We start from the raw sequence: 26133 nt of genomic DNA, 5'->3' as shown, positions 1-26133 counted from the left end.
GGTGACTCCATGTTGTAGAAATAAAAGAAGTTCTTTTAAAAAATAGAAATAAAAGAAGTTTTTGTTTTTTTATAGGTAAAAGAAGAAGTTAAAGATGTTAAAATTAAAAAAGTCGCGAGAGCATAACCAACACGAGTCCAATTGGGTACACTCACTCAAATCATAAATTATTTGTTTATTTATTTATTTATGGAAAATCCTAAATTAATTCTTGCCAACCTAGCAATGACGAATATTGGCCTAGAGTGGGTCCTGCATGATGGCAAAATGCAAACAAACAAATTAAAGTGACAGTGATGCCTAGAGGAAGAAGGTGGAAGAACAAGGACTAAAATTGATTAAAATATTTTTTAAGAGATTAAAATTGATGTGAAAAAGTCCACGTGGCTATCCTTAGCTGACTAGGCTTGTCATTGGACCATTGACTAGTCAAAATTGAGCAAAAGGACTTAATTAGATTAAAAAAACAATTTTAGGGACATAATTTGATGCGAAAATTTTATAGGGACCAGATTTGATTTCCTTTACAATTTCAAGGATAAAAAGAGTATTTAAGCCTATTTTTTTCGGTGTACTTAAATGCTAAAACAAATTTGATCTCATCTAATATAATGAACGCCAAAATTCTCCATAAGAATGCAGTTCTTAAATGTTGAACTTTTGATCTAAGTGTTAAAGCAGTCATTGCGACCGGCAGTGTTTGAATGAAAAAAAGGTGAGTAGAGAGAAAAATAATGAAAAAATAGTAAATTAGTAAGTTATTTGATATAATAAAAGAGAAAGAATAAGGTGTAATTTCGCTATTTTTAATTGGTTGAATAAAGAATGAAAAAAAATATTTGTATAAAATATTAAAAATTGAAGAAATTATTGAAAAAATGTTAAAAGAAGATAAAACTAATTAGCTTTCTCTTCATTGTTCTTCTAAACTTTTTCCTTTTAATACTTGTGTGGCTTATTTTCTGAACTACATAATTATATAGCCCTCAAAAGGATCTATCTCAACAAAGTCAACATATTTAAAAAAATTAAAAAAAATAGAAATTTGTTGATATAATAAAAAATATAAAAAACTATAGTAATAATCGAAGTATATTTCTATTATTTATATTTTATTAAATAGGTTGTTAAGTATCAATAGAAACTTCCGTTGTAACAAAAAAAAGAGGTTGTTAAGTTAGGTCTACAAAGTTGTTTGAATGACTTAAGCTAAATAATTGTTTTTAAAGTTTTGGTCTTCTTTATTTAATAATTAGCATGATGTATGTTAGGCTGTGAGCAATGTGTCCTATGTGTATGTCAAAAAAAATGTGTCCTATGTGATCACCCTTGGGAAACATGAATTTTCAGTTTTTTTTTTGTTATGGATGAAAGTACAAGAAGAAAAAAAATGGTGGGATGCTCATAAAAATAATCACTTCTTCTCTGAAGGGAAAAAGAAAAAAAATAATTGTTAGACTTAGAAAACACAAATAAGAAGAATCAGAACATATAGAAATGAACCAAATGATTATCACTTTTTATTTTTATTTGGGCGAGGATGTTTATATCATTTTATAAATACATTTTTTTGTTATCAATAATAAGTGGTTGTTTTATATATATGGCACATATTTGATTTTTTAATTTTTTTAACTCGTTACCATAATATAAATATTTTTCATTGGAAGAGAATTACCTTTTATGGAAAATAAATACTTCTTTCCTTTCTCATACTACTTTTTTCTACGTTCTTTTTTATCAAAGGAAAATGCCATAGTGCACGAGACAGATTTCTCGTGTAATGCATGAAGTCAATTTGTGGCGGTTATAAGCCGCTTGTAGTGTTAAAACCGCCAGAAATTGCGAGTTGGGTTTTCGCAATTTGTGGCACTTATGCGTTTCTGGCGGTTTGAAACCGCTAGAAAATGTATTTCGTGCATGACACGACAGAAATCAGTCGTGTCATATAGCACTGCTCAAGTCACGAGAGCATAACCAACACGAGTCCAATTGGGTACACTCACTCAAATCATATATTATTTGTTTTATATTTATTTATGGAAAATCCTAAAGTGACAGTGAAGTCTTAATTTTTTTTTGAAAGATAGTGATATCTTAATTAAAAAAGAAAAGTAGATATTTTAAAATGCATATCTTCTAAAATGAAATTATCACTAAAAGAAATAATTAAGATTGTAATTTTTTTAAAAAAATAAAATAAAATTTAAATACATATTCTGTGAGTGTATGAATCTAAAGACGAGAAACCAACAAACTAAACACGACCAAGACAACAATATCAATTTGAAGTTTGAAGGAAGAAGCGGTCTCAACTCAGACAGGAAAACAGTTAAATTGAATAAAATAATCTTGGAATGATAACTGGACGGTCCATTAACCTTTTGGGTGTCCTAGCAATAAAATTAAAATATCTTTCTGTACAAGTGGCCCAATAGGAATTATGATGAAATTTGGCCCAAAAGGATGAAAGTGAAATATTATGTAGTTTATTATTATCTGAAAAATGAAACACACATAGACAAAAGAAAAAAAAAAACTTTCTTTTTGTTTCTTTAGTCAGTTGAAGGAATGGAAGGGCACCAAAGTCTCCATCTACTCATCTAGCTTACATCGCTCTCTTTGTTTTTTGTTTTTTCCTTGTTTTTATACAAGGAAGACAAATATAAATATTTGTATACTAGTGCGATAACCCGTGCGTTGCACGGAATTTTATGTTATATTTTTTTATAAATAAATTAGTTTTCATATATATATATATATATAATTTAAATTATAAATAAGTTAATTGTGTATAAATCAACCGTATAATAATATATGAAGAGAAAAATGAAATAAATAAATGAAATTATATTGTATATATCAAAATATTTTTAAAAAAAAATCTTAAACACTACATTGACAGTACTGGTCTATTGTTTGCCCAAATCATCCAGTTAGAGATGACAATTTTCACCTGCATTTGGGGATTACCCAATTTGGGGACCCGATCTTGGGGAATTTTTTCCGTGAGGGTGGGGGTGGGGACGAAATCCCCACGAGACGAATTTGGGGATGGGGGTGGGGATCACCATCCCCGCCTCATGTGCATAGGTAAAAATTCAATAATACCCATAATAATAATGTCAAGTAGCTAATAAAAAATATAAAGGATTATAAACGTAGCCGATTAGGTACTTCAAAATTTCAGTTTGAATAACATATTTTTATGAAGATAAAGATGTTATTGAGGTAAAAAATATGTGGTTTCTATATTTAAACATTTATGTTCCAGGTATAAATTCATCTATTTCTTATTTTTTAATGATATATTAGTGATCCCAATGGGACCAGTGGGACCTGTGGGGAGGTGAGAATGGGGTGAAAATTCACCCCGCCACGGGATAGGGAGTGGGGATGGGGACAGAGAAGGGATGCAGGGATGGGGAGTGGGGAGGCACTCCCCGTCCCCACCCAGCGCATGTGTCATCTCTGCATCTAATATACATAGTTTAAGACTCTTTCTTGAGTGTATTGTAGAGAAAGGTACATATAACTGATCATGAGTGAAGACGGACCTCAGAAGGAAGAGTCCAACCTGAGATAGTGTTTGTCCTTGCTTTTGTTTATGGTCATCGCGAAGCTACTGCAATTAGAAATTGTCTTCTTCTGCATTTAATTGGAAATTCGGAATTAGAATGGACTTGGATCCTTCTTGAAATGTGTACTTTGACTTTAGCATGTGTTCCCGTGATAACAGTTGCACCAATAGCAAGTTCACCAAGTTCATCCACAGGTTAACCTGGTTCCATTGCGTAAACCTGCTTCTTGGTCTATATTTCTCAAAAGTATGATTGGAGTACCTACTTTCAATAATAGTTTGTGGTTAGTGATTCCTAAACTTTTAGTTTCGTTCGAAAATTATATTGTAAGCCACTCACCCCAAATTTCAGAATCCTCATCAGGTTGCAAGGCAGAGTCAGGGCTCAGATATTCATGTTATGGTGCAGCTACCATGCCAAGCATGTAAGTGTTTATCATTTCAACAGCCTCCACTGTAGGGGCAAATATTGCTCTATCTTTAAAGAATTGCGGGTCTTTCATTATGTGTGGAAGGTCAAGTTATGTATATTTAATCAATTCCATTAATGGGTCGGGTCTAATTAGGGTGAGCATATCTGCTGAGATTTTTACATCATACTTTCATGCTTAGAAATCAGGATGATCGTCGTTTCCAATTTTAAGAATCAAATCTGTAAACTCTTTTAATTTCTTTTGCTTCATCAACGCACGTTCATATACAATTTCATAACTTTAAAATGCTTCCACAATGATGAAGAGTTTTCAGTAGCTTCCACAACTTCCTGTTTGCTTCCTCTAGTTATTACAGGTAATATTTGTCTAAAATCACCTCCAAGTATTACTATTTTTCCTCCAAAAGGTTTATGTATGTTGTCTTCATTTTTCAACCTCATTAAATCTTAGAGTGTAACGGCAAAAAGCTTCGAAACAAAATTTTTTCAACATTGGAACTTCATTCCATATATAATAAGGCTTATTTCAAGCAAAAGTTTTGCTCGTAGACTTCCCTGCTTTATATTACATATTGAGGTCTCTGTAGCATCTAATAGAATGCAAAATTTAGAATGAGCATGTCCTGCCTCCTGACAAGAGTAATGATGCTATGACGCTAGAAGCAACATTAAAAACAATTAGTCCTCTAAATCTAAGTGACGCAGATAAAGTGTTCCAAACAAATGTCTTTTTCGGTTCCACATAGCCATATTAAAAGTAAAAGCTTCCTGAGTTTGACAACACAAATGTGACAACTTTATCATATACACACTTTTGCTCAGGTGTAAGCATACTAAGCAACTTTTCATATTGCTGCATCTTTGTCATAGTTTAGTTCATCGACAATAAATCTATTATCAAATTGCAGGACTTCATCATATTCTGGAGATGGCAAAGATGAGTAATCATTTAATGACCTACCATTTCTTTAGAGCAACTTCTCAATTTCAATGATACATAAATTTTCAAATCAGCATTTGCGATTCGTATTCCAACAGTCAAGAAGGAAGATTAACTAATGTTTTTTAACTGTAGCGAATATAACTAATGGTGTTCACACATTTTGCATAATTATCACGCGCAACATGATTTTCTAAACTTTTGAATTTCATTTATATTAAATCTCAAGAAATAATTATATTATTATAGCAACATTTCAAATCTTAATAATATAACTTGAAAATCTACATACCTTATCTTCATTTTCGCATGGAAACTCCACCTAAGAATATATCTTAGGGTTAACGGTCAAATTAGTCACTGAGTGGCAGTCATTTTTACAATTTTTGGCAGTTTTTTACCACCACCAAATGTCATTTTTCCTCAGAGAGACTAAAATCAAACTCGCTTATAAACTTAGTGACTAATTTGACCATTAACCCTATATCTATATAAAAAAGGTATAAAATTGGGTAATTAAGTAATTTACCATGTAAGATTACACCTATTACCTATTTTAACATTATATTAACGATTGCCATTTTTTATATCATCACAGTTCCATTTTTACCACTTTATAATCATTGTCTGTGGGCTTTTTCTTAAAAAAGAAAACCAAACACTAAAAACAGGGAAAAACGTATGAATATTATTGAATAACTTAGAATTAATGTAATTAACGGATAAAGGAAAAATAATGAAGCAATCAAGGAATGATGTAATTAATGGAGCAATCAAGGAATAAAGGAAAAATAAAAAAGTCAAACCAATGGTATCAAATTAATGTAATTAATTAATGGATTCCATTTGAAAATAGGCTGGTATTGAAACAATTAATTAATTAATTGATCTATTTAATTATATATTTATTGAGTCATTAAATTCAACCAATGAAAATTAAACATGTGGACCAATCAAACAATGTCATTTGGAAATTCAATAGCAACAACCTATAGAATGCAAACATGTGGAAATTATGTAGCAATGTGACCCACTTTGGTGGATGGGCTTTATATATTATTAAGATTAGTTTTATAGAACAAATTTTGCAAACATAACATATATTATACATAATTAACAGTGAAATAATAAACCTTTTTTTTTATGTACCAAAAAAAAACATTTTTTTGTGTGGAGGAGATATTACATGGCCTCTCACTGTTGCGGCCCACGATTCAAGATAGAATTTTTCAAGAGCCCAACAAAAAAAGACAAGTTGAAAAAAAGCGGCCCAAAATATGTATAAAAAGGAAAAAAGATTCGGATTTTTTAATATGATTAAATGGTGTGTGATAAGTAAACCCAAATAAAAGACTACTCTCCCATTTGACCAAAAAAAAAAAGACTACTCTCCTTCCTTACAGCATCTCCAATGCAATGTTCTTAGTTTTTATTTTTGAGTTAAGAACTAAGAACCGAGTTCTTAACCACTAGAGGGGGTTGACGTGAAGTTCTTAGTTCTTAAAAATAAGAACTAGCTCTTATATAAGATATTTTACTTTTTGAGTTCTTAGCATAAAAAATTAATTTTTTTCTCTCATTCATTTAATTTAAGTATTGAATTAGCATTTAAATTTAAATCTTATATGGAAATAAAAAATATTAATATAATGATATTGTGAGATCGGATAAATAGTGCTAAAAACTAAGAACTCATAGTTGGAACAAAATTTGCAAAGAGTTGCTTAAGCACATGTGGCAGTATGAGCTCACATAAATAGTGCTAAGAACTAGCATTAGAGATGTTCTTAGTCATTACCATATATTGACGAGTATAGGGGGCTTTTAGTGTAGGCAAATGCCTATGGGAGAGACAATTGAAAACGAAAGAAGTGGCTGCCTGAAGTGCTTAGGTCTGGAGTCTAGGCACCTTTCATCCATATGAGTTTCCTCAATTACCCGTAGAGTTTGATGTGTTCTTTGCAAATCCTGCATAAAATCTTTTAAACTGCAATTTTCTTAGGGAGATCACCAAATTTCTCTCTCTCCCAGCTCTCCAAGGCTATACCCACGTCAGTAACTTTTAATTTTTATTAAAGCATAACCTCTAGTCGACCAGGTTTTAGCCACCATCTCTTGTACTCGTTCCCACTTTGAAGTTAGACATCTTTAAAGCGAAAAATACGAGCGCCTTCTTGTGCGCATTACCACGAGAAACAAAAATTGGATTACGCCTACTAACCTTTATAGAACAAAATGACATTCACAAGTTTACTAAGCTAAAAATTACACTTCAATCAAAAAGGTAAGTGAAACATCAAAAATCCTAAATTCAAAACAAATCTTTGCCCTTGAAGCCATGTTACATCATAAAGGAATTCATCCCCATGCTACTGAAAAACAGTTTAACAGATCATGCACAACTCAGTGACATGTTCCCTTCATCATTAGTAAACACATAAAGTAAATATCAAAATGCTTATTTACGATTTTATTAAAACCAAGTAATTTTTATTTATTTTTCTATATATTCCTCAATATTTTTAAAAAATAAAACCAATGTGTCAGTCATAGCAATAAGTCAATAACATTCAACAAGTGGATTAACAGTGAGTACCACGCTCCTTTACAACGAGTGGGCTTAAATTTTTGTGGTTTCTTTTTGTCATCCCTTACCTCTTACTTTGGGAACTGCTGCTACTTTCACCATTTTGGATTCTTTCCTTCTTCCCAGAAATAAATTTGGCGCATTTGGTTCGGAATTCAGATCACATGAGAGCCAACAGACACACACAGCCAACAGCAAGACTTTCAGATTTCACTTTTCTCTTCCCGCTCAACACAAAAACAACATCATTGGAACAAGACCATTTCAATCAAAACTTGAAGTGAAGAAGAAACAAACATCCAAATCATGAACTACCCATTAACGAGTTAGGTGAGTTGAGTCAATCTATTGCGTCAAAAAGCAATCTTGCTCCATCACTATTTGGATATTTTCATTTGAAATTATTTGCTACATCACTAGCTATTGTTTGTATCTGTCTGATGTAAGAACACTTTAGTTTAGGTGAGTTTTGTTGTATTTAAGTGTAAAGATATGACTAGGATTGTGTTTGGTTGAGGAGTGTGTATTTTTTGTGATCTGTGTGGTGTCAGAAAAGCATGTATCCTATGTGGTTTTTTGGCCATACCCATTTGAAGATGGCTTGGGTTAAGCATCAAATCCAGCAGAGAGATGGTTACTTGAACTACCCTCCACCAGTTTTGTCTTCATCTTCTTCATCCCCATACCCTGGTTCTGTTTTCCATAAGGAACCAATGTCTTCTTCTTATTCAACACCACCACCTCCTTCATCATCTTCTGGTACTAGAATTAGTCCAGCTGTTCTTTTCATCATAGTGGTTTTGGCTGTTCTGTTTTTCATTTCTGGTCTGCTCCACCTGCTTGTTAGATTCCTCATAAAGCACCCATCTTCTTCTGCATCTGCTCAATCCAACAGACACAATGAAATATCCACCTCTGATGCTCTTCAGAGACAGCTGCAGCAGCTCTTCCACCTCCATGATTCTGGTTTAGATCAAGCTTTCATTGATGCACTTCCTGTTTTTCAGTTCAAGGAGATTGTGGGTATGAAAGAGCAATTTGACTGTGCTGTTTGCTTGTGTGAGTTTACTGAAAAGGATAAGCTCAGGTTGCTTCCTATGTGCAGCCATGCTTTTCATATCAGTTGTATTGATACCTGGCTTTTGTCAAACTCCACTTGCCCTCTTTGTAGAGGAACCCTCATTGCTCCAGGGTTTTCTATTGATAACCCCATGTTTGATTTTGATGATCTGAGGGAAGATGATGATGTGGGAAATAGATTCAGTTCTAGACAGAAAACAGTTGTTGTTGAAGAAACTGTAGAGAAAGAGAAAGAGAAAGGGGTTTTCCCTGTGAGGCTTGGTAAATTCAAAAAGGTGGATGTGGTGGAGGCTGGGGAGACTAATGGAGTTGGAGAAACAAGTAGCAGTAATTTGGATGCAAGAAGGTGTTACTCAATGGGATCTTACCAGTATGTGGTTGGCAATTCAGAACTCAGGGTAGCCTTGAACCATCCAAGACTTACCAAAGGAACAGAAAATGCAGAGAGGCTTTCAGTGGAGGGGGATATGGAGGCAAAGAAGATTAGTAGTGTCAGTAAAGGTGACAGCTTTTCTATCTCCAAAATCTGGTTGTGGCCAAAGAAGGGAAATTTACATGGTTCTATGGAAGCTCAAGTGGGCATGTCATCTCATCTTAATACTAACTTGAGGGAGATGAGGAAAACAGAAGGGGTATGAAAGGTATCCACATTATTTTTTTCTTCTTTCACTTGAATCCATTGATTACAGCTTCTTTTCTCATAGAATTTCAAAAATTTTGGTGTGCTAATTTTGAAATTGTGGTGGCTGATTGTGGCATGATATTGGTATATTATGATTTTGAGTTAAGAAGATATAAGAAATTCATCTCTTGATCTCTTCAAACAGATCTGATTCCATGGTATGATGAAATTGGGTTTATGACAGCAAATGTTGATTTGATCTTATTTGGTTATGCATAGTAGATAGTACAAGTAAAAACATCAACATATCCTTGTTAGATCTATCAACTCCCTAGTCCAAACAATTTGTACTATTTACTCAAAATAATAACAATGGAGAGATCTATGGTAGTTCATAGATCAAATTTGAAATTGGTTCTGGAGGCTAGCCTGTTTCAAAGCCAAATTTGTCTCTTTCTGTGTCAATGTTTTCTTACCATCTGATCATGGTGAGTGGCAAGTGCATTTGCTTTTTTGAGGATTTTGGTTTTTATTTAATCTCTTTTCTCTTTATCACTGCAATTACTTTTTTGGGAGTGTGAATGGGAACCTTTTGTGCCTAATATCTTTTTAGACTGGGCAGTGATGGTGGGATCCACAAAAGCTGGTGTAATAGGATCTATTTATCTTTGTGAAGAATTTTGATTCAAAAATTGGATGTATCCCCCACTCATGTGGGGCCACTTTACCTCTCCCAAGTCCCATGTGTCCATGTTGAAATTAAAGACAAATTTATAATGGGAATCAATCAGTTCCAAAATTGACTTGGGGGGAAAGAAAGGGGGTATTTGTTCAAGAAGGAAATTATCTTGGATTTGCACTTTTTAGAATACTAGACTAGCAAGCAAACCCAAATGTTGTGTTTTCTAGATTAATGATTTGATAGATCAACAATCTGATAGCACCCAAGGTGGTTAAGTTTGTATGATTTAAATCCATGTAGTTATGTCATGCTCACATTTTGTGAACCTAAGTACTGATGTGGAATTGTGGATCTACGCAGCAAAGTTGGATTTTTTGAGTGCCTAGAATTGATTTAGGTAAAATTGTGTTAAAAATGAAGTAATTTATGTTTAGATATGTGTTTGGAAAAAGTGATTTGTGCACGGTAATGTTGTGAAATCTAATTATAAAATCTTAAAATTAATTAGGTCTTAGGCCAAGTACAGTTTAGCTTGATATAGAAATAATCCAGCGATTATCCGGTAGAAACTATGTGAAACAAGAATGAAATTGAAATATCATAGAATGGTATGCTATTAAACCTTGGAAAGAAAAGTATCAACATAAAGAGGGAAAATAGAGGGAGTGCCAACCAGAAAGGTACAAAAGCAAATTGGAGCAATTCAGAGGAGAGGAAATCCATGACTTTTAATTATAACTAGTAACATCCTTTTGTTTGTTTTCATATTTTGATTATAGACTTTTGTGGTGGCATATTTGTTGTTATTGTAGCTTAATTTTTGTTTTAAGAGTTCTGTCGGTGGAATATTCAGACTGCATGTTACCAACTTCCAAAAGGAGAGTCTACTCCTATGAAATGATGATAAATTGATAATGTCTTCAATCTCTATGTATTAGTTCAATAGAAAAAGTGAAAAACAACACTCCCCTAACAAAATTAAGATATAAAAAATAAGGGAAGAGTGAAGGAAATGTTGGACCAGCACACACTCACCAAGAGTCTATCAATAATACTATAATGGATTCACTATGAGTATATGGATCTGAATCAGTACTCAGCTTCTTTGGTTATGCAGTAAGAAATACCATAATTTTTTTTGAGAGAAACTATAAAATATTGTTCTGATTGGCCCTAAATTATCTAGATCCAATATCATCATAGACGATCCAAAAGACTCACGACCGAGTGAATGTTGCGTTGACCCAAAATACTTTTCCTTTGAACCTCTACTAAGGCTTCACAAGTTCGACAGAGTCATCATTCCCTTGGAGAGGTTCTCTTCATCCACTAGGGAGACTTTCCTCCTACTTGGTTAGGTTTTCCCTATACAAAGTGAGTTTCTGCCACATTACACAATTTACTACCCAAATCGTTTTTTGCTTTCTCTTTTCTTTGGCCACCACTGCCACCCTCCCTCTGTCGTTGGCCACCATTGTCGACCTCTCCTTAGGCTGCTTCACGTCTCCTCGCTCTCCATCCCTGAAGGCATCACGAACCTATGAGCCACCTTGGCATCAGGCTCCAGCCACCACCTACTGGCTCCAGCTACTGCCCCTGCCTCGGTCACCTCTCTTGACCTCAGTCTCTGCTGCTGCCATCTTTGTAGCTTCCATCTCCGGTGTGGGTGTCTCCTTTTGCCTACTCAGCTCTTGCTGAGGTATGATGTTTGGAATCCTCATAAGTCAATTGAGCCAATATAGCTAATGACACCCAAGTTGTCCCAAGCACAACCATTGGCTTAGAAATCGTTGACAATGGCGCTTCACTAAGGCTAAGTACCTCACACACAAGTCACACTACATTCTACTAATGCATGTTTGATGTATAATTACATAATAACTACTTTTTTTTTTAAAATTGATTTTTGCGTGGATAGCTTTGTCATTCATTGATACTTTTTAACCTGACTTGAATAAGATAGGATGGTACATGTGGTTTTTTCTTTTGAAAAAATCTTATCGTACCACAAACCATTGAGTACCTGTGACTGTGGGCGTGGGCTAGCGTTTGTTGTTGGTTGGGTCCAAAGTTCTGAGGTCAGAGGACAACTGTGTACACTGCTGGGGTGGGAAACTTGGAAATTGTCAACAAGTTATGTTCACAAATTTAAGTTCACGCTCTGCCAGCGCGTATGTTAGTTAGGACTATTAATCTTTGAAACCCAAATTAGTCGGTTGTTAGTGCCATCGTTCATAATTGGTTTGGGTTTTCATAGCAGCTCAATGACATTGAAGGGTTTGTTTAAATTTTGACAAGTTCAACTTCCATCACTCATCATATTGATAAAGCAATAATTGATTTTAAATGGTAAAAAAAAAAAAATTTTGTTGGCTCTTATAGGGTGTGGTTAGGCCCAATCTTCTTGGATTGATAATATCTTTCGGTTATTGTTTATTTATTCCATATGGGAGTTTTTTTTTTGTTAAGTTGGGCTCATAGTGTGAGCTTGAAACCCTAGCACAACATGAGTGCAAACTAATTGGAATTCCATTAGATACGTGCCCCACCCCTAACCTAGTTTGCATCACTGGCCTTCCCCTTTGAGGGGAGCCTCCCCCTTCTCATGAGAGATATTCTACCCATTTTGGGAGTTACAAATGACTACCCTCATTATTGTGAATTTATTGTGCTTGGCTTTTTGGGTTGTATGGACACTTGGACAGTCTTGCTAGCCAGGGTCCTAAGGGAGGGGAGGAGAGGAATCCTTAATGTGAGCTTTTGGTAGAAGTAATGCTTATGTCGCAGACCGGTCATCATAACGATGGCTTCGAAGGGACACGCCCTCCAAACTCTCAAGTGTTGTGCGCTTGTGGGTTTTAAGAAGTGATTTATAAGTGATAAGGTCATCGTAAGTCGTAACACGATGGCTCGGGAGGGACACAATTTTCTAAGCTCTCAAGGATGGACTTTTGAGAAGTGATCCGTAAGCAACCGGATCATATTAATTAACAAGATAGCTCAAAGGGACAAGAACAATTAATAACGCACTCTAACATCCAAATAAATAAACTTATTCAAAAATCTTATTCCTAAAAATGATTTATTTTCTATATCGAACATCACCTAATTAAACGCTTCCTTGTGGGTGGTTGACTCTATCGACCATAACTAGAGTATAGACAAAAAAATATGTGGACGTCGGTGATTAAAATGATAGGATTTGAGAAAGAAAGACAAAATAATAGAGTGGTGGGTGGAGATGGTGGAATAAGACGCTGGAAAAGAGAATATATGGAGTAGAATCATGATGAAAACGAAGGAACTTTTGGGTATGATTATGAATATTGGATATTGGATGCACAATGTTCAAGTTGCTAACTTGCTATGATGATTTCTTAGTCCATGAAGGTTCGATCGACAATGATTCAACATTGATTTAAGTTCACATGTACTTATCGAATCCATAAGAACTTACTTATGTTAGTGCTCCATGCTGCCACCCTCAACATCATGTATGATCCCATCAATCGATGAACTTTGTCTAGCACAATATGGGGTGTTCACATTCCCACTTTGCTGTTTTGTCACTACCAAATGCCAAAAAGTCAACCAACATTTTCCTAAGGTTCTCTCATCTTTTTGAGTTCTTGTGCCAATCTACCTTAGTTATTCTTCTTTCTTTTTCCTTTTTCCCTTTATCCCATGCTCTTTTTCCCTTTTCTCGCCAACGGTAAGTTCCAGCTAATCATCATCTTATTCTGTATATTTAACTTCATACAAATTTTCTACATAATGCTTTTTTATTACAGGAAATTAAAGATGCAGTAATAGATTTTGAGTTCGAGTCCATATCCGTAAATGTAACTAACTATATTAAAAACTTTGTCACTCGTGGTGATTTTACGGAGCTTGGAACAAGATTATCTGAGTGAATGACACATGTTGTTGAACAATTATAAACAAATATCGTAAGTTGTAACATATCTCGTGTGAAATTCCATTTATAGGATTTATTGGTTCACAAAAATCAACTAAGCTAGTAGCTGATTTAAATTAGTCAATCCCTTCTTTTAAATGGTTGCTATAAGAATGAACTATGTTTCTCAATATGAGTTCCTGAGCCCTTAGCTTTACTTTATTACAAAGTTTGGATCTCCTCTCTAGAAAATTGCATCTCCTCTTTCAGCATAAACCTGATGATCTCAGCTAGGTTCTTTAATATTTAGTAAATAATGTCATTGATCTCCATGTTAATCTGCTAACAAATCAAAGATAACCACTTGAAGGCAAATCAAGCTCTCAAGCCTCATCAACCACAAAAGTGGCTGAACCGGCGTAACATTTGTGGTCACAACGGTTGAGCTTGTCATATGGCAAACAACACCAGTCGTAACAACACTTGATTTGTTGGTCGTAACTTGACACACCACTTATGATCATGTTCATATAACAAGAACTTCTCCTTCTCAACAAAGGCAAGTGAGACGTCCCATCAAACATGCAATTTGTTGATTTGAAAAAAAAAAAACTCAATAGATAATGTGAGGCGATTGAAATAAGTTTATGACCAACAAAATCAACTTCCTCTATCAAACGATTGTTTAAGGAAGAGACTTTGTCAACTCCTAAAATAGTCGAAAGAGCTCTTAACTTTTACTCTATTCGCCATATTTACTGAGGGATATCTATTTGTAGAGGCAAATCATATATGATACTAACACTTCCTAGTCAACAAGACAATTTGCCATATTTACTAAGCACCAAATGGATCATGATAACTCAAAAACATCCCAACCTTTATTCTTGTTTCGTTCCCAATTATCTGAATGTACATCATGATCAAATCTCAAAATTAACCAAAAAAACAAAAACAGAACCCGACTAATTTCAATCACTACAAATGCGGTGGGAACAAAGATTCGACCGTAAATGCGCACCATCACCATCTTCCACAACCCTTTGGTAAAAAGAACGGTGGGCAAACCACGCTCCCAGCGCACGTGATCCTCACGTGAACGCTGGGGCGTCTTTCCCGAGGTCCATGGAGGACTTCGTCGACGCCGGAATGGAAGCGAATCTCGCGGAGAAACCGCCATAACTGTAAACGTCTTCTACTCCTCCGTCGTCGAAGTTGAGGGCGTAGCTGAGCGGATCGTAGTGGAATGAGCCTTTCTTCTCGTAGGAAGCTGCGCCGGCGCCGGTGCGGTTGTTGTTTCTGTTTAATCGCCGTATGAAGGTCTTCCACTTGGGTCCGGCGATGATTTCCGACCAGTCACGCACCTTGCTCCATCCACGAGCCCACCACCGCTCCTTATTCTCCGGCGACCGTACCCGCTCCCACCACGACAGCGATGTTTCGGATGAGGAGAAACAAGGGATTAAGTAGCAGATGCAGGCTCGCTTGGCGAAGAGGACCTCTTGCATGTCGTCGTCGTCGCCGGCGTCGATTGGATTCGACGGCGGCAACGGTGACATTTTGACCAGAGAGATTGGGAAGAGGAGGGTGAGAAAGAGGGTTTGGTTCTTCTCTCTCACTTTCTCTCTCTTGGGTTGGGTGTGGCGTGAGGGAATAAATAGGGTGGCAGTTATGACTGTTTTTGGGAGTGTAACGGAATTCCGTAAATACCGCTGTTAGTAACGGGTGGCTAGTTACCCTCACCGGGAAATGCCGGTTGCCATATATTTTTTTTTTAATTACTAGGCACAAATTTATAATAAAAAAAATTTAAGAGCTCAAATGATAAGAGTTAGCGGAGATTTGTTGTTTTTAAATGGATTCTACAAGAATACAAAGATCTTTTAAAATATAACAGCAAGCAAGCATTGAGCCAAGCGGGCTTTGATGAATGGATGACGAGAAACCTCCAGGGAACTGGTCAAGCAGCCACGATGGTGGATTGGCCATGATTTTATGCGACATCCTTGTGGGCGATTTGGAGGAAGCATAACAATTGGGTCTTCAACCGCCTTGTGAGCCTACTGATTTTTGTACCTAGCGGGGTTGGATGGATCTTAAGATGGCTGGATGAAATTTAATGTGGATGAGTCGGCTAGACGGGTACGGGAACCATTGCTGCGAGTTGTGGAGGAGCAATGAGAAATCATGCCAGTCTTTGGATCAAACGGGTTTTGCATAAATTTGGGGAGATTCGGTTCGAGAAAAACCTTCCTTGCGCAATTGCGGATGACATTTATAATTGTGGATATTGTTCTTAGCTTAAATACTCCACATGTCAATATTGAAAGTGATTCTCTTAAAATTATTCAGCTCATTTTATCCTCAAGTGAGAACCATCGATATGCAGAGTTGTTGTATCCAATCTCTATGGAGCATAGGAACCTACAGAATGCTTTAGCGGATTATTTAACCTAAGTCGAGCATTGTTTTCCTTTTGGATTTCATTTGCTTAGCTCCCGTTTGGGAGTGTCTTAGACTAATTCATTAGAATAGTTTGGAGGTTGCGTCCTCTCTTTCTATTTTGGCTCTAGGTAGCCGTTTTCTTTCATGGGATGAAAAAGGTGAAACAAACATATTCTCAATCATTGATTAATCAATTATGGGATGGTTGTCAACATATTTTTAGTAGGTAAGCCCCACTGTGTTTACAAAAAAACCACCCAGTATTGTGAATTCGCATACCAAACCCAGTGTCCATATATGCTGTGTTACTTCGCTACCGGAATATTGTTAGGCAAGTCATTAAAAATATATTAACAGAACTAACTAATACGCTTAGATTACTGGTCAAAAAATTAAATTTTAATTATTTTATTAGAAGTATAATATTCTATGTCAGTAACGATACACCAAATGCTGTATCTTTCCTGTATAACAAAAAAATGTTGTATTTTTCAATATGAATTTTTAATGTTTGATAGATATGGATTGGTTAGCATAACATTTACAATTATGAATCTAGCCTAATGTGAGGATACCTGATCTCAAAGGAATATATTCCCAAACTAATTTTAAAAAATTGCCTTACACTTATTAAAAAGTTTTTTCCTTATAGGTATCTCAATGGGAGACAATCATGTTTAAGTCGGAAACATGGAGAATTTTTTTCCATTCACAAAATTTAAATCCGAGACCTTAGTTAAGGGGAATCAAGCATGTAACCAACTACCCGTTTGTATGAAAAAGTTATTGAAATATCTGTAGAAATGACTTTTTTCCACCAATGTCATGCACTTAGGACTGGTTTAGGTTGGCTTCTTAAAAATTTAGCATTGTTACCACAATTTTCTAATTCTCAGGTTCTATTGACCTTATTGTTTCTTCATAAATAGTAACCTCCTCCAACACATAACCATCTATTATCTCTTTTATGTTGATCAACATTTCTGATTTCTGCTGCATAGAAAGTAATAAATAAGTGGACTAAAGTTTCCTTCTTTCCTAGTTCATTTACTTCTTCAAGATTCACTAATGTCAGTACCATGCATATGTTTAGGTACAAAAATGGAAATAGAAGTAAAACCATTAGCTGATTTGTGCTATTTTGATCTCTTTAACATACTTAATTCCTTTGTTCTTTGATCTGTCACTGTAAAATAAAGGCAAGTCCAATTCCTTCCACAAATCCCACTCTTACTTTTTTCTTTTCTCTTAATAATTTGTCTGATCAGATTGTATATTGAAATAAAATTTTAGTGAAAATTGCACACAAGCATTAGTACTCACCTAAATTACAGCATTTACTCAGAAGAAATTTTCCAAGACTGCAGTGTCCTCTTTTTCCTTTGTTATGATTTTGATTCTTTTAGGACTAATGTGTCATGCCTAGGTAGAGAAAATTAAGCATTGAACCTTCTATAACCTTTCAGTTTCCAGAGTATCGCATTCATAGGTGATAGACTTATCTCTCGAGGTACTGTCAGATACCAAAGTGATGACCTCTCTCCCAATTGTATATTTTTCATACACATACTTGGTGAGACTGGAGCTTCTTCCACTCGAACCAACACATTGTTGGTAAACCTTATGTAATTTTGATGCTATGAAATCATCACTAATCTTCTTCAATATCAATAACCATGGGAGTAACCAACATAATTCAACCTAGGCCTGACATTTTGGTGACTAAATTTGGGATCCCCATAATCCACAGCCTTGATCACCATGGCTTCACGCCTTCCATCATGTTCTTGAACCGCACCAAACACAATCTCATTTGTCTCGCGGTTCTGCTCATAGTAACCTTGTGGCGTGGAAGAGTAACGATTTTGAACCTGTTGCTGGTGTTGCAGCTTGGGATGCTTTGGCTGATGATGATGATGTTGCTGATGTTCATCATAACCACCATCATCCCACCTGTTCAAGTAACCCTGAGTTTGCTTGAATTGCTTTGGCTTTTCAATCTCATTGGGCATGAAAGGATATGGTTTTCGAAGTGTGGGAGTTCTAGCTTCTATACCAGGAGGTTCATCTCCATCTGGAATGACAAAGCTTTCTTGCATTGGCCATGGATTAGAAGAATGTCTGTTTGCATATTGGTACTGTTGATGATGCTGGTGGTACTGATGATATGGGAGTGGTTTCCTTTTGGATCCTGTGAAAAAGCTTCCCAAAATTTCACCCATGGAAGAGCTAGAGTTCACTAGAAGCCTTCCAAGAGAAACAAAAAAGCCTTCATCTTGTTTATCAAATTCATCTTCAGCTGGGATCAATGGAGGCCTCACTGACTTGGGAGGAGGAGGAGGCCTTTTCTGCTGATGCTCTGCTGCAAATGGTGTACCTTTAGTTCTTAAAGGACCTCTTGGATCCTGAAAATGAAACAAGGTTATGGAATTTTCCCAGTTTGTGCTGCAACATGTTTAGCAGATTAATGAACATGTTCTGGTCTTTTACCAACAATACACTAAACATGTCATTTATCAAGTTCTAGGATATACCAAATGTGTGTTTGGGGTGAACACCTTACATGAGGTATTTACTTAAGCTCTCTTAAACATTTGCATTAGCATTTATGCTATAAGATAAACTCAAATAAACTCTCTCAAACAGACCCAAATGTTATTTATAAAGACTTAACTTGGAGCCAAAGAAAAACATTGTACCACAAAAGCAAAGATAGTTTTGAAATTTATAGGTTTTCCAACTTGTCACAATGGTGGGGCTGGGGCAACATGCTGAAGAGGATAATAATTGGCATGTATAACTTACATCAGGGGAAGAAAACATGGCCCTCACCCTCCACTGCAGTAATGCTAGCATATAACCAAAGAATCCAACAGCAATAAGCACAGCTATTCCTGTAATGTTAATTAATTGCAAACCTCATCGCTAACATGCTCCCAAAATAATAGACAAATGAACATGTAGGAGGCTAGATTAGAGTTGGATCATACCTAAGTGAAAACTACTGTCATTGTCATACTCATCATATTTATATTTAGTGCAGTCATCTTGATGGAGTTGGATCTCTCGAATTGCCTGGTTTCCTCGATCCACCACCAAAAGAGAGCAGCTCCTACCAGCATAAACTACATCAAAATCATTTGAAAACTTGGCATCTTCACTTGGACCATCAACATGGCCTCCTACTTGGCCCCATTTTCCACCTCCAGCAATGGTTGTAATCCCTGTACAAAAGGCATGCCATGGAGTTAAATCAATTTGGTAAAATGAACATCAATCAGGTTTGTTCTGGTCTCAAAGAGTGTAGAAAGGTGGAAACCATTGGGCGAGGTAAATAATTAAGGAGGTTAAGGATGTTATACAATGGAAAGAAGAAAATACAGATCCTTTTGTAATTTTAGTATCTCAGCATATTGGTTCATTCATTTCATCCTTGAAAAGATTTGAGAGCCCTAGGAATTCCATGTGTACCTTCATCACTGATCTTTCTGATGGCCATATTCAGTGTGTCTGCAATGTAAATATTCCCCCTCCCATCCACTGTAATTCCTTTAGGGTGGTTCATTCTAGCTTCTCTAAGCCTCCCATCTATGTGTCCAATATAACCTTCAGGTGATCCAGCAAGCAGTTTGGGTCTGCTATCTGTGGTTCCATCCATTCATTACAGCAAATACCAAACAAAATGGAACCAAATATCAAGCTAATTAGGATTGTATTAATAACTAAAAACCATATATCAATGAAGAGATTATGAAATTTCTCTAGGAATTCAATGAGTTTGACTCTATTTTGAAAGAAGCTTAAGTTACTTGTTAAATGTTAATGACCTCATAGTTTTTATTTTTACCAAGATAGTGTAGCTGGCTTCAAGAACCTCAAAGTTACAGAATTATATTACAGTGGATGTGACATCTGCATTATGTAGTAAGAACCAACAAGAAAGGTAAAGGACTAAAGAAGTCAAACAGATGTTCCATGTTTCAAGTTTGGTATCTTTTTATTCTGTAAATCTTCCTTATTCTTCTTGTTTGTTTATTTTAAAAGGAATGCAAAATATCATGCAGATATGTTATACTCTTCTTTTTTTGGTAACTAAAGCCATGTTGTACCTAAAAAAAGTGGAAACTTGTGTTTAACAAAAGCTCATTAAGCATCTTGGAAACAACTTAGTATAATCAAAAGATGTCCCAGGCAAGAAGCCAAGTCCTTGTACAAATTAAAGCTCAAACAGCAGACATTCTAAAAGAACATGCTTGAATTTTGAATCTAGCATTTTGGCATAATGAAGCAAAGGAAAGCCACAGAGAAAAAATAACCGGATTTTAAATAAAAGACAAAATTGCTAGACAATTTCATCAAAGGAAGCTTAATTACATCGGGATATTGGACTTGGGATCTTGTAGATGTTACTGTTCTCAGAATCCAGAACCAGAAATTCACCATCTGGAGACACTTCAACTGAGTGTGGCTCAATTCCAAGCTTACTTCCATCAAAAATTGTTTCCACATTGTAGCCACTCTCAAATTTCATCATGGAGCGACCATGCTGCACTGAGTAATTAATGATTCCTCATGAAAAACCAATGTTATCTATCACCTTGAAAAGACAAATTCAGAAACATGGGAAAGTGAAAACTCAATGCAAGCATTCTACCTGGTTTGGCTGTGGATTTTAGGGACCATAGCCATTTAACAAGAGCAGAAACCACATTGGAGACAACCCCAGTAACAATTTCTGCATGTCACATGAATTTCACAGGAACACAAAAAAATCAGAAGAAGGAAACTCTAATGAAGGAACCAGTTTTGTTTAGACCTTGTTGCACTCACTTGTAGGTGACGTAGCTGAAGTTGGAGATGACAGACCAAGTAGAAGTAGAAGAGCAAAAACCAGCACATAACAACTCCTGCTCATTGTGTATTTTTATCAGTTTATAAGAAGAGATTCAAAGAGCACTCAACTGTGAAATTGTTCATACATTATATATGCATGTCTATTTAATATAAGCTATGCAAATTGAGAAAAGTGACTTAAGTAGGAGAAAAGAAGCCACGTGCCAATATGCTATTCTTCTTTATATGAAATCAGCACCAACCTTTTTATAGAAAAATAGAGAATACTTGGACTTAGTAATGATATAGATTTGAGTTCTTAGATTGATGTGTCCTTACAAGTCTATCCGACAAAATGGTTCCACAAAGCCTTTGTTTATGCAAGTTTCTCATTTCACAAAACTAATGAAGGATAACTTATTTATGGTTCCAATACAAGTGAATATTGTGTGATCCAATAAAAGCTCATAAAAGACAGGTCCATCAAATTATTTTTAGGCTCCAAAGCAAGAGATAGCTTCTATTTTGGATCTCCACATTCTCTTTTACTCACATACATACACGTACCTCTGCTAACCAGTAACCACCATGTGCTTAGTTTGTTAGATTTCGTGCATGTTTATGCATTAGAGATAACGCAAACATAAATTTACGGAACCTGAGACACTAATGAAAAAGTTAGAATAAACAAAAATTTAACATGTTAATTGGTCAACAGAAATCCAAACACGCACTTAACTAGTAGATTAGTATTTAAGGGTTTGATGCCTCTGTTAATGTGCGCTGTCACTGTGGGAATTTTCTCTTACAAGTTCATGGAATCTAATTTTCATTCCTTTTGCTTTCTTTTGTGTTATTTCTAATCGGTCTTTGGCGCTCAAATAACAAGCTTAATTAATTGCCTTCTCTTTTGGTCAAGTAACTTTTATGTTACGCTACTTGTAACCATGATTACCAATCATGGCGGTAAGTTCTTTTTTTTTTTTTTTGAACGTTCGGTAAGTTCTTTTCTTGAATGCAAATCACTTTGTTTTGCTTTCTTTTTGTGTGTGGTATGTTTGCTTACACTTGGAGGCTCTATGCTGTTTACACATGGATTTTAAACAAAAATGGTTTGGCTGAGGTTCCAAGCATGCTTTAGCAACATGTTGGTTGAGGTGAATTCTCATGTGGCTATCATTATTCGTCTCGGATTCTCAATGCATTTACAGTCTCTTGTATGGACAGAGTTATGATATATACACACTTCTCCACTCCTTTTTCACTTTCATTTTCTATTCATTTCTTTTTTTCAATCAATTAAATCTATCACATTTTTACTTTCTATCTCCTTTCTTCCTATATCTCTCTTCCTCCACCTCTCCACACATTTAAAAAAAGTGTGAAGATATAATTATTCGTATTACACATAATGGAGTTTCTTCATAATCCAAGTTCAAATGTGTTCCTTAATAGGCATGAATGTTAGGTTAGGTGCTAGACTAATGAGATAGTATCACACGACTAAAATTAAATATGAGAGAATAGGACCTAATTGTATTTATGTGGAAATTTCTCAACATATAAGGGAAAATCACGGACAACGGTGGGAAAACGGTACTCATGATTAAACTAGTTATTCATGATTTCAAAAAAAACTAGTCATTCATACTTTTTATTTTATTTTTAATTTAAGATTTTGAAAAACAGTCACGTTCACACTAAGGGAGGAGTATCGAAGATTTTCTTGTCCAGGGTCTAATCCAAATTTGATACTAGTTTTCTAATATTTTGATGTGAGCTAAGCCATCTTTACAAATTTATTTCCAATTCAAATATGAGAATACTATACCATTAGTCCTTTCATTTTATTTCCACTGAAAATGGATTCATCCTCCGCAAGCTAGCTAGCTATCTAGAGGCGTTCAGCAGTTCAATAGCAACGGTATCAAACTTATTATATCCAATAAATTGATTAATTAATAGGAAATTGATTATCATATTTCAGAGGAGTTGAATGTTGTAACAGAAGAAAAAAAATCTCTTTTCACTAACCTCCAACAATGTAGGATAGGATCTTTTTAATTATATAGATTCAAATGTACTACTCTAGCTATAACCATAACCATTAGCCAACCAAGACACTCTTCCAGTTAGTGAAGTGCTTTTGGTTGTCAAGCTTCATGGAGCTTTCAGTCATTGATCCCAACTAAATAAGATAGGACTTCGAACAACGTTCTTTCCATTAAACCATTCCAAACGTCCAAAACCTGGAGTTTTCTGCGGCTTCACACCTGATGCGTTGAATGTAACTGTATAGGACTTTTTTTCTTTTACTCCAAAACTCAACACTTCCGGTTCAACTCTAATCTTGATGCCTGGGATATTTGTCTGAACTGATACCTTGTACGTTCCCGTAGCACCCACATTGGTGAGAGTTCGCATTTGCTTAACCTGTGTACCATTGTCACCAGCTTCAAAAATCACAGCAAATGAAGGGTAATTAAAGTAGTGTATCTTTCCATCACACACGTATTTTCTCTTCGCCACGACTTCAATCATTTCGGGCGTGTAGTTTAACGAACAGAGAAAATTCAGATGATCATCCGCCGTCAAATCATAAATAAGCCCTGGATTGAGTGCAGGGATAGGGTCCACATGTCCTGCGCCAAAATCAAACGGTGTCCCTGGTTTTCCAGTTGCACCGTCCAACAATGGCTTGCCATTCTTGTAAGTCGAATAAGCTGTTGTCATCATTGCAGATCGAATGGCGGCGGGGCTCCAATCTGGATGGACGGACTTGACCAGAGCCGCAATCCCACTCACGTGAGGGCATGACATGGATGTGCCTGACAAGATGTTGAAATCCACTCGCCTTTCATCTGAATCTAAAGAAGAAGGACTCGAATTCCTGGTAAATGAAGCTAAGATGTTGACACCTGGCGCGATCAAATCAGGCTTCAATATTTTTGTGGTGATAGGATTTGGGCCCCTAGAGCTGAACAGTGCAACAACAGGGGAAGGCTCGATCCCGACCTTTGTACCCTCAAACACAATCGTTGCTGTCGGTTTTGGATCAGAAGTTAAGTATTGCTTGATGGCTTCGCCTTCTTTTACGTCCACCATAAGTCCTGGCAAAACAAATGGATCCGCCACCAAATCCCCCGCCTCATCTGCGTCGTTGGCCAACACCATGCCCAAACCGCCGGCGGATTTCACCGCCATAGATTTCGACACCTCATCGTATAATCCACGATCACACACCACGATCTTTCCCTTGCCTTTTTGCAGCAAAAGGCTTCCTGACTTACAATCCTTTCCAAAGATGAGTGGCAAAACAGGTTTATCTGGCAATTTTTTGCCACCGTAAAGAGACACACCGGAATAGTTTTTTCCATTTCCGAGGCTAACGTAAGCAGGGAAATCTCGATCGATTGTGCCTGCTCCCACCGTGATAATCCAAGGTGCCACATTAGTGATAGAAGAGGGATCAGGACCATCGTTCCCTCCGGAGCAAGACACAACAATCCCATGCTCCATTGCCGAAAACGCTGCAATTGCAAGGCTATCTTTGTCGTAATCGGATGGATTACCTCCGAGCGACAAGGAAATGACATTCACGTTGTCAACGATGGCTTGGTCTATCGCAGCCAATACGTCAGAAGTAGTACAACCCTTCTTCCAGCAAACCTTGTAGACAGCAACTCTAGCGTGTGGGGCCATGCCACGCGCCGTTCCAGTAGCGTAACCGAAGAGGCTCGCATTTTGCACCGGAGAGCCCGCAATAGTGCTGGCAGTGTGGGTTCCGTGACCCTCATCATCGCGCGGAGAGAGAGACTCAATAGAATTATCATTTGGGCCCACCGAGGCCACCAAGCCATTGTTATAGAACTTGGTGTGACTATTATAGAACCTGGCACCGATTAGTTTCTTGTTGCAGTTGGCGGTTGTGAAATTCGCACCTACCTGGCATTTTCCTTTCCAGGTGTTGGGGATGGGTCTGTACCCAGTGTCGTCAAAGCTCTTGCTCTCAGGCCAAACACCTGTGTCTATGACTCCGATGATGACATCATCATGTCCTATTTTGGATTGGGTGAATGTGCTTGCAGTGATTTTATCGAGCCCGAGGAACAGTGGGGTTCGAGTTGTATGGAGCTTGTAGATTTCATCTGGTAGCACCTTTAGAACCCCATTTCTGCTTTGCAACAAACGAGCTTCCTCTAGTGTTAACCTTGTTGAGAATCCATGAATAGCTTTGTCATAAGTGTAGATCATTTCTGCTGAGTCAGAAACTGACTTCAAAGTCGATTCGAACCAAGCCGAGTGGTGATCGAAGCTTTCTGGCATTTGGGATTTCGCAACATGTACTATGTAAGTACTCTTCTGGTTCTGATTTGTGGTCTTCACGTTTCTCGCCAGAGACACATCACAAAGAACAAGAAACAAAAAAGAGAGAATGATCATAGCGAGAGATTTCTTAAACGTCTCCATGATAGCAATAGATTGTAGTGAGATTGTGTGAGAAATGCAATAGATAACTTGGCTTTATAAAGGGCTCATTCTGTTCGTAATCGATTTGTTGTTTCATTTACAATATTTTTTAGTTTTAACTATAGAAAATTATTAATAACTAATTAAAGTCAATTTTCCTTATATTTATTTAAAACATTTACTCAAGTTGGGATAAATATTAGAAATAGAAAAGGTTTATAATTAGTAATTAATATAATAAATAATATAAAAAGCTATTAATAACCAATTAATATTATCTTTAATGTAAAAGTCAAGTCAATTTTACTTTTACTTATTATTTTTTATATTTTCTCAAGTTTAATAATGAGAAATGGAAAAGTTGTACAATTAGTAATTAATGAAATGATTATTATAAAAGGTAATTAGTAACTAATTAATATTGTTATTAATGTGAAGGTCAAGTCAATTTTACTGTCACTTATTATTACCATTATTATTTTTTATTTACCCGAGCGTTGCACGAGTTTACTTACAATTTTTTAACATATTATAAAAAATTATTCTAGTTTGAGTAAATAAAT

At 36.0% G+C, this 26133-nt stretch overlaps 4 protein-coding genes across 5 annotated transcripts; 1 reads left to right on the top strand and 3 right to left on the bottom strand.

Moving 5' to 3' along the window:
- The first annotated feature begins 7559 nt into the window (after positions 1–7559).
- On the top strand, positions 7560–11841 carry LOC130739254 (RING-H2 finger protein ATL46-like). Its single transcript, XM_057591506.1, has one exon. The coding sequence runs from the start codon at positions 8098–8100 to the stop codon at positions 9256–9258; it is 1161 nt and encodes a 386-aa protein (XP_057447489.1). The 5' UTR covers positions 7560–8097; the 3' UTR covers positions 9259–11841.
- Positions 11842–14681: 2840 nt separating this feature from the next.
- LOC130739252 (uncharacterized) lies at positions 14682–15466 on the bottom strand. The gene has a single exon (XM_057591505.1). It carries the CDS (start codon positions 15379–15381, stop codon positions 14914–14916), a length of 468 nt encoding a protein of 155 aa, XP_057447488.1. The 5' UTR covers positions 15382–15466; the 3' UTR covers positions 14682–14913.
- Positions 15467–17420: 1954 nt separating this feature from the next.
- Positions 17421–21268, bottom strand: LOC130739251 (uncharacterized). 2 transcript variants are annotated; one of them, XM_057591503.1, is made up of 7 exons: positions 21098–21268; positions 20922–21002; positions 20642–20818; positions 19739–19909; positions 19258–19491; positions 19073–19161; positions 17422–18672 (listed from the first exon to the last, which is right to left on the bottom strand). In XM_057591503.1, the coding sequence occupies exons 1-7, from the start codon at positions 21180–21182 to the stop codon at positions 17935–17937; spliced, it is 1575 nt and encodes a 524-aa protein (XP_057447486.1). In that variant the 5' UTR covers positions 21183–21268; the 3' UTR covers positions 17422–17934. The 2 variants fall into 2 exon arrangements, with proteins under 2 accessions (XP_057447487.1, XP_057447486.1); XM_057591504.1 differs by lacking the exon at positions 21098–21268 and having other exon boundaries at positions 17421–18672; positions 20642–20813.
- A 1914-nt stretch (positions 21269–23182) lies between these two features.
- LOC130736977 (subtilisin-like protease SBT1.7) lies at positions 23183–25570 on the bottom strand. Its single transcript, XM_057588750.1, has one exon. It carries the CDS (start codon positions 25568–25570, stop codon positions 23276–23278), a length of 2295 nt encoding a protein of 764 aa, XP_057444733.1. The 3' UTR covers positions 23183–23275.
- Positions 25571–26133: the final 563 nt, after the last annotated feature.

The sequence above is a fragment of the Lotus japonicus genome, chromosome 2, assembly GCF_012489685.1.
Source record: "Lotus japonicus ecotype B-129 chromosome 2, LjGifu_v1.2".
Classification (NCBI taxonomy): domain Eukaryota; kingdom Viridiplantae; phylum Streptophyta; class Magnoliopsida; order Fabales; family Fabaceae; genus Lotus; species Lotus japonicus.
Note: the sequence above shows the minus strand (reverse complement) of the source record. Positions and strands in the feature narration are given on the sequence as shown.

Bases quoted from the DNA above. Each gene is read 5' to 3' on its own strand.
- LOC130739254 (XM_057591506.1), top strand. From the start codon at position 8,098: ATGTATCCTATGTGGTTTTTTGGCCATACCCATTTGAAGATGGCTTGG.
- LOC130739252 (XM_057591505.1), bottom strand. From the start codon at position 15,381: ATGTCACCGTTGCCGCCGTCGAATCCAATCGACGCCGGCGACGACGAC.
- LOC130739251 (XM_057591503.1), bottom strand. From the start codon at position 21,182: ATGAGCAGGAGTTGTTATGTGCTGGTTTTTGCTCTTCTACTTCTACTT. The intron at 19,910-20,641 runs GTAATTAAGCTT...ATGGAACCACAG, and splicing joins CCCAAGTCCAATATCCCGAT to ATAGCAGACCCAAACTGCTT. The intron at 19,492-19,738 runs GTACACATGGAA...CCTTTTGTACAG, and splicing joins CAGAAAGATCAGTGATGAAG to GGATTACAACCATTGCTGGA.
- LOC130736977 (XM_057588750.1), bottom strand. From the start codon at position 25,570: ATGGAGACGTTTAAGAAATCTCTCGCTATGATCATTCTCTCTTTTTTG.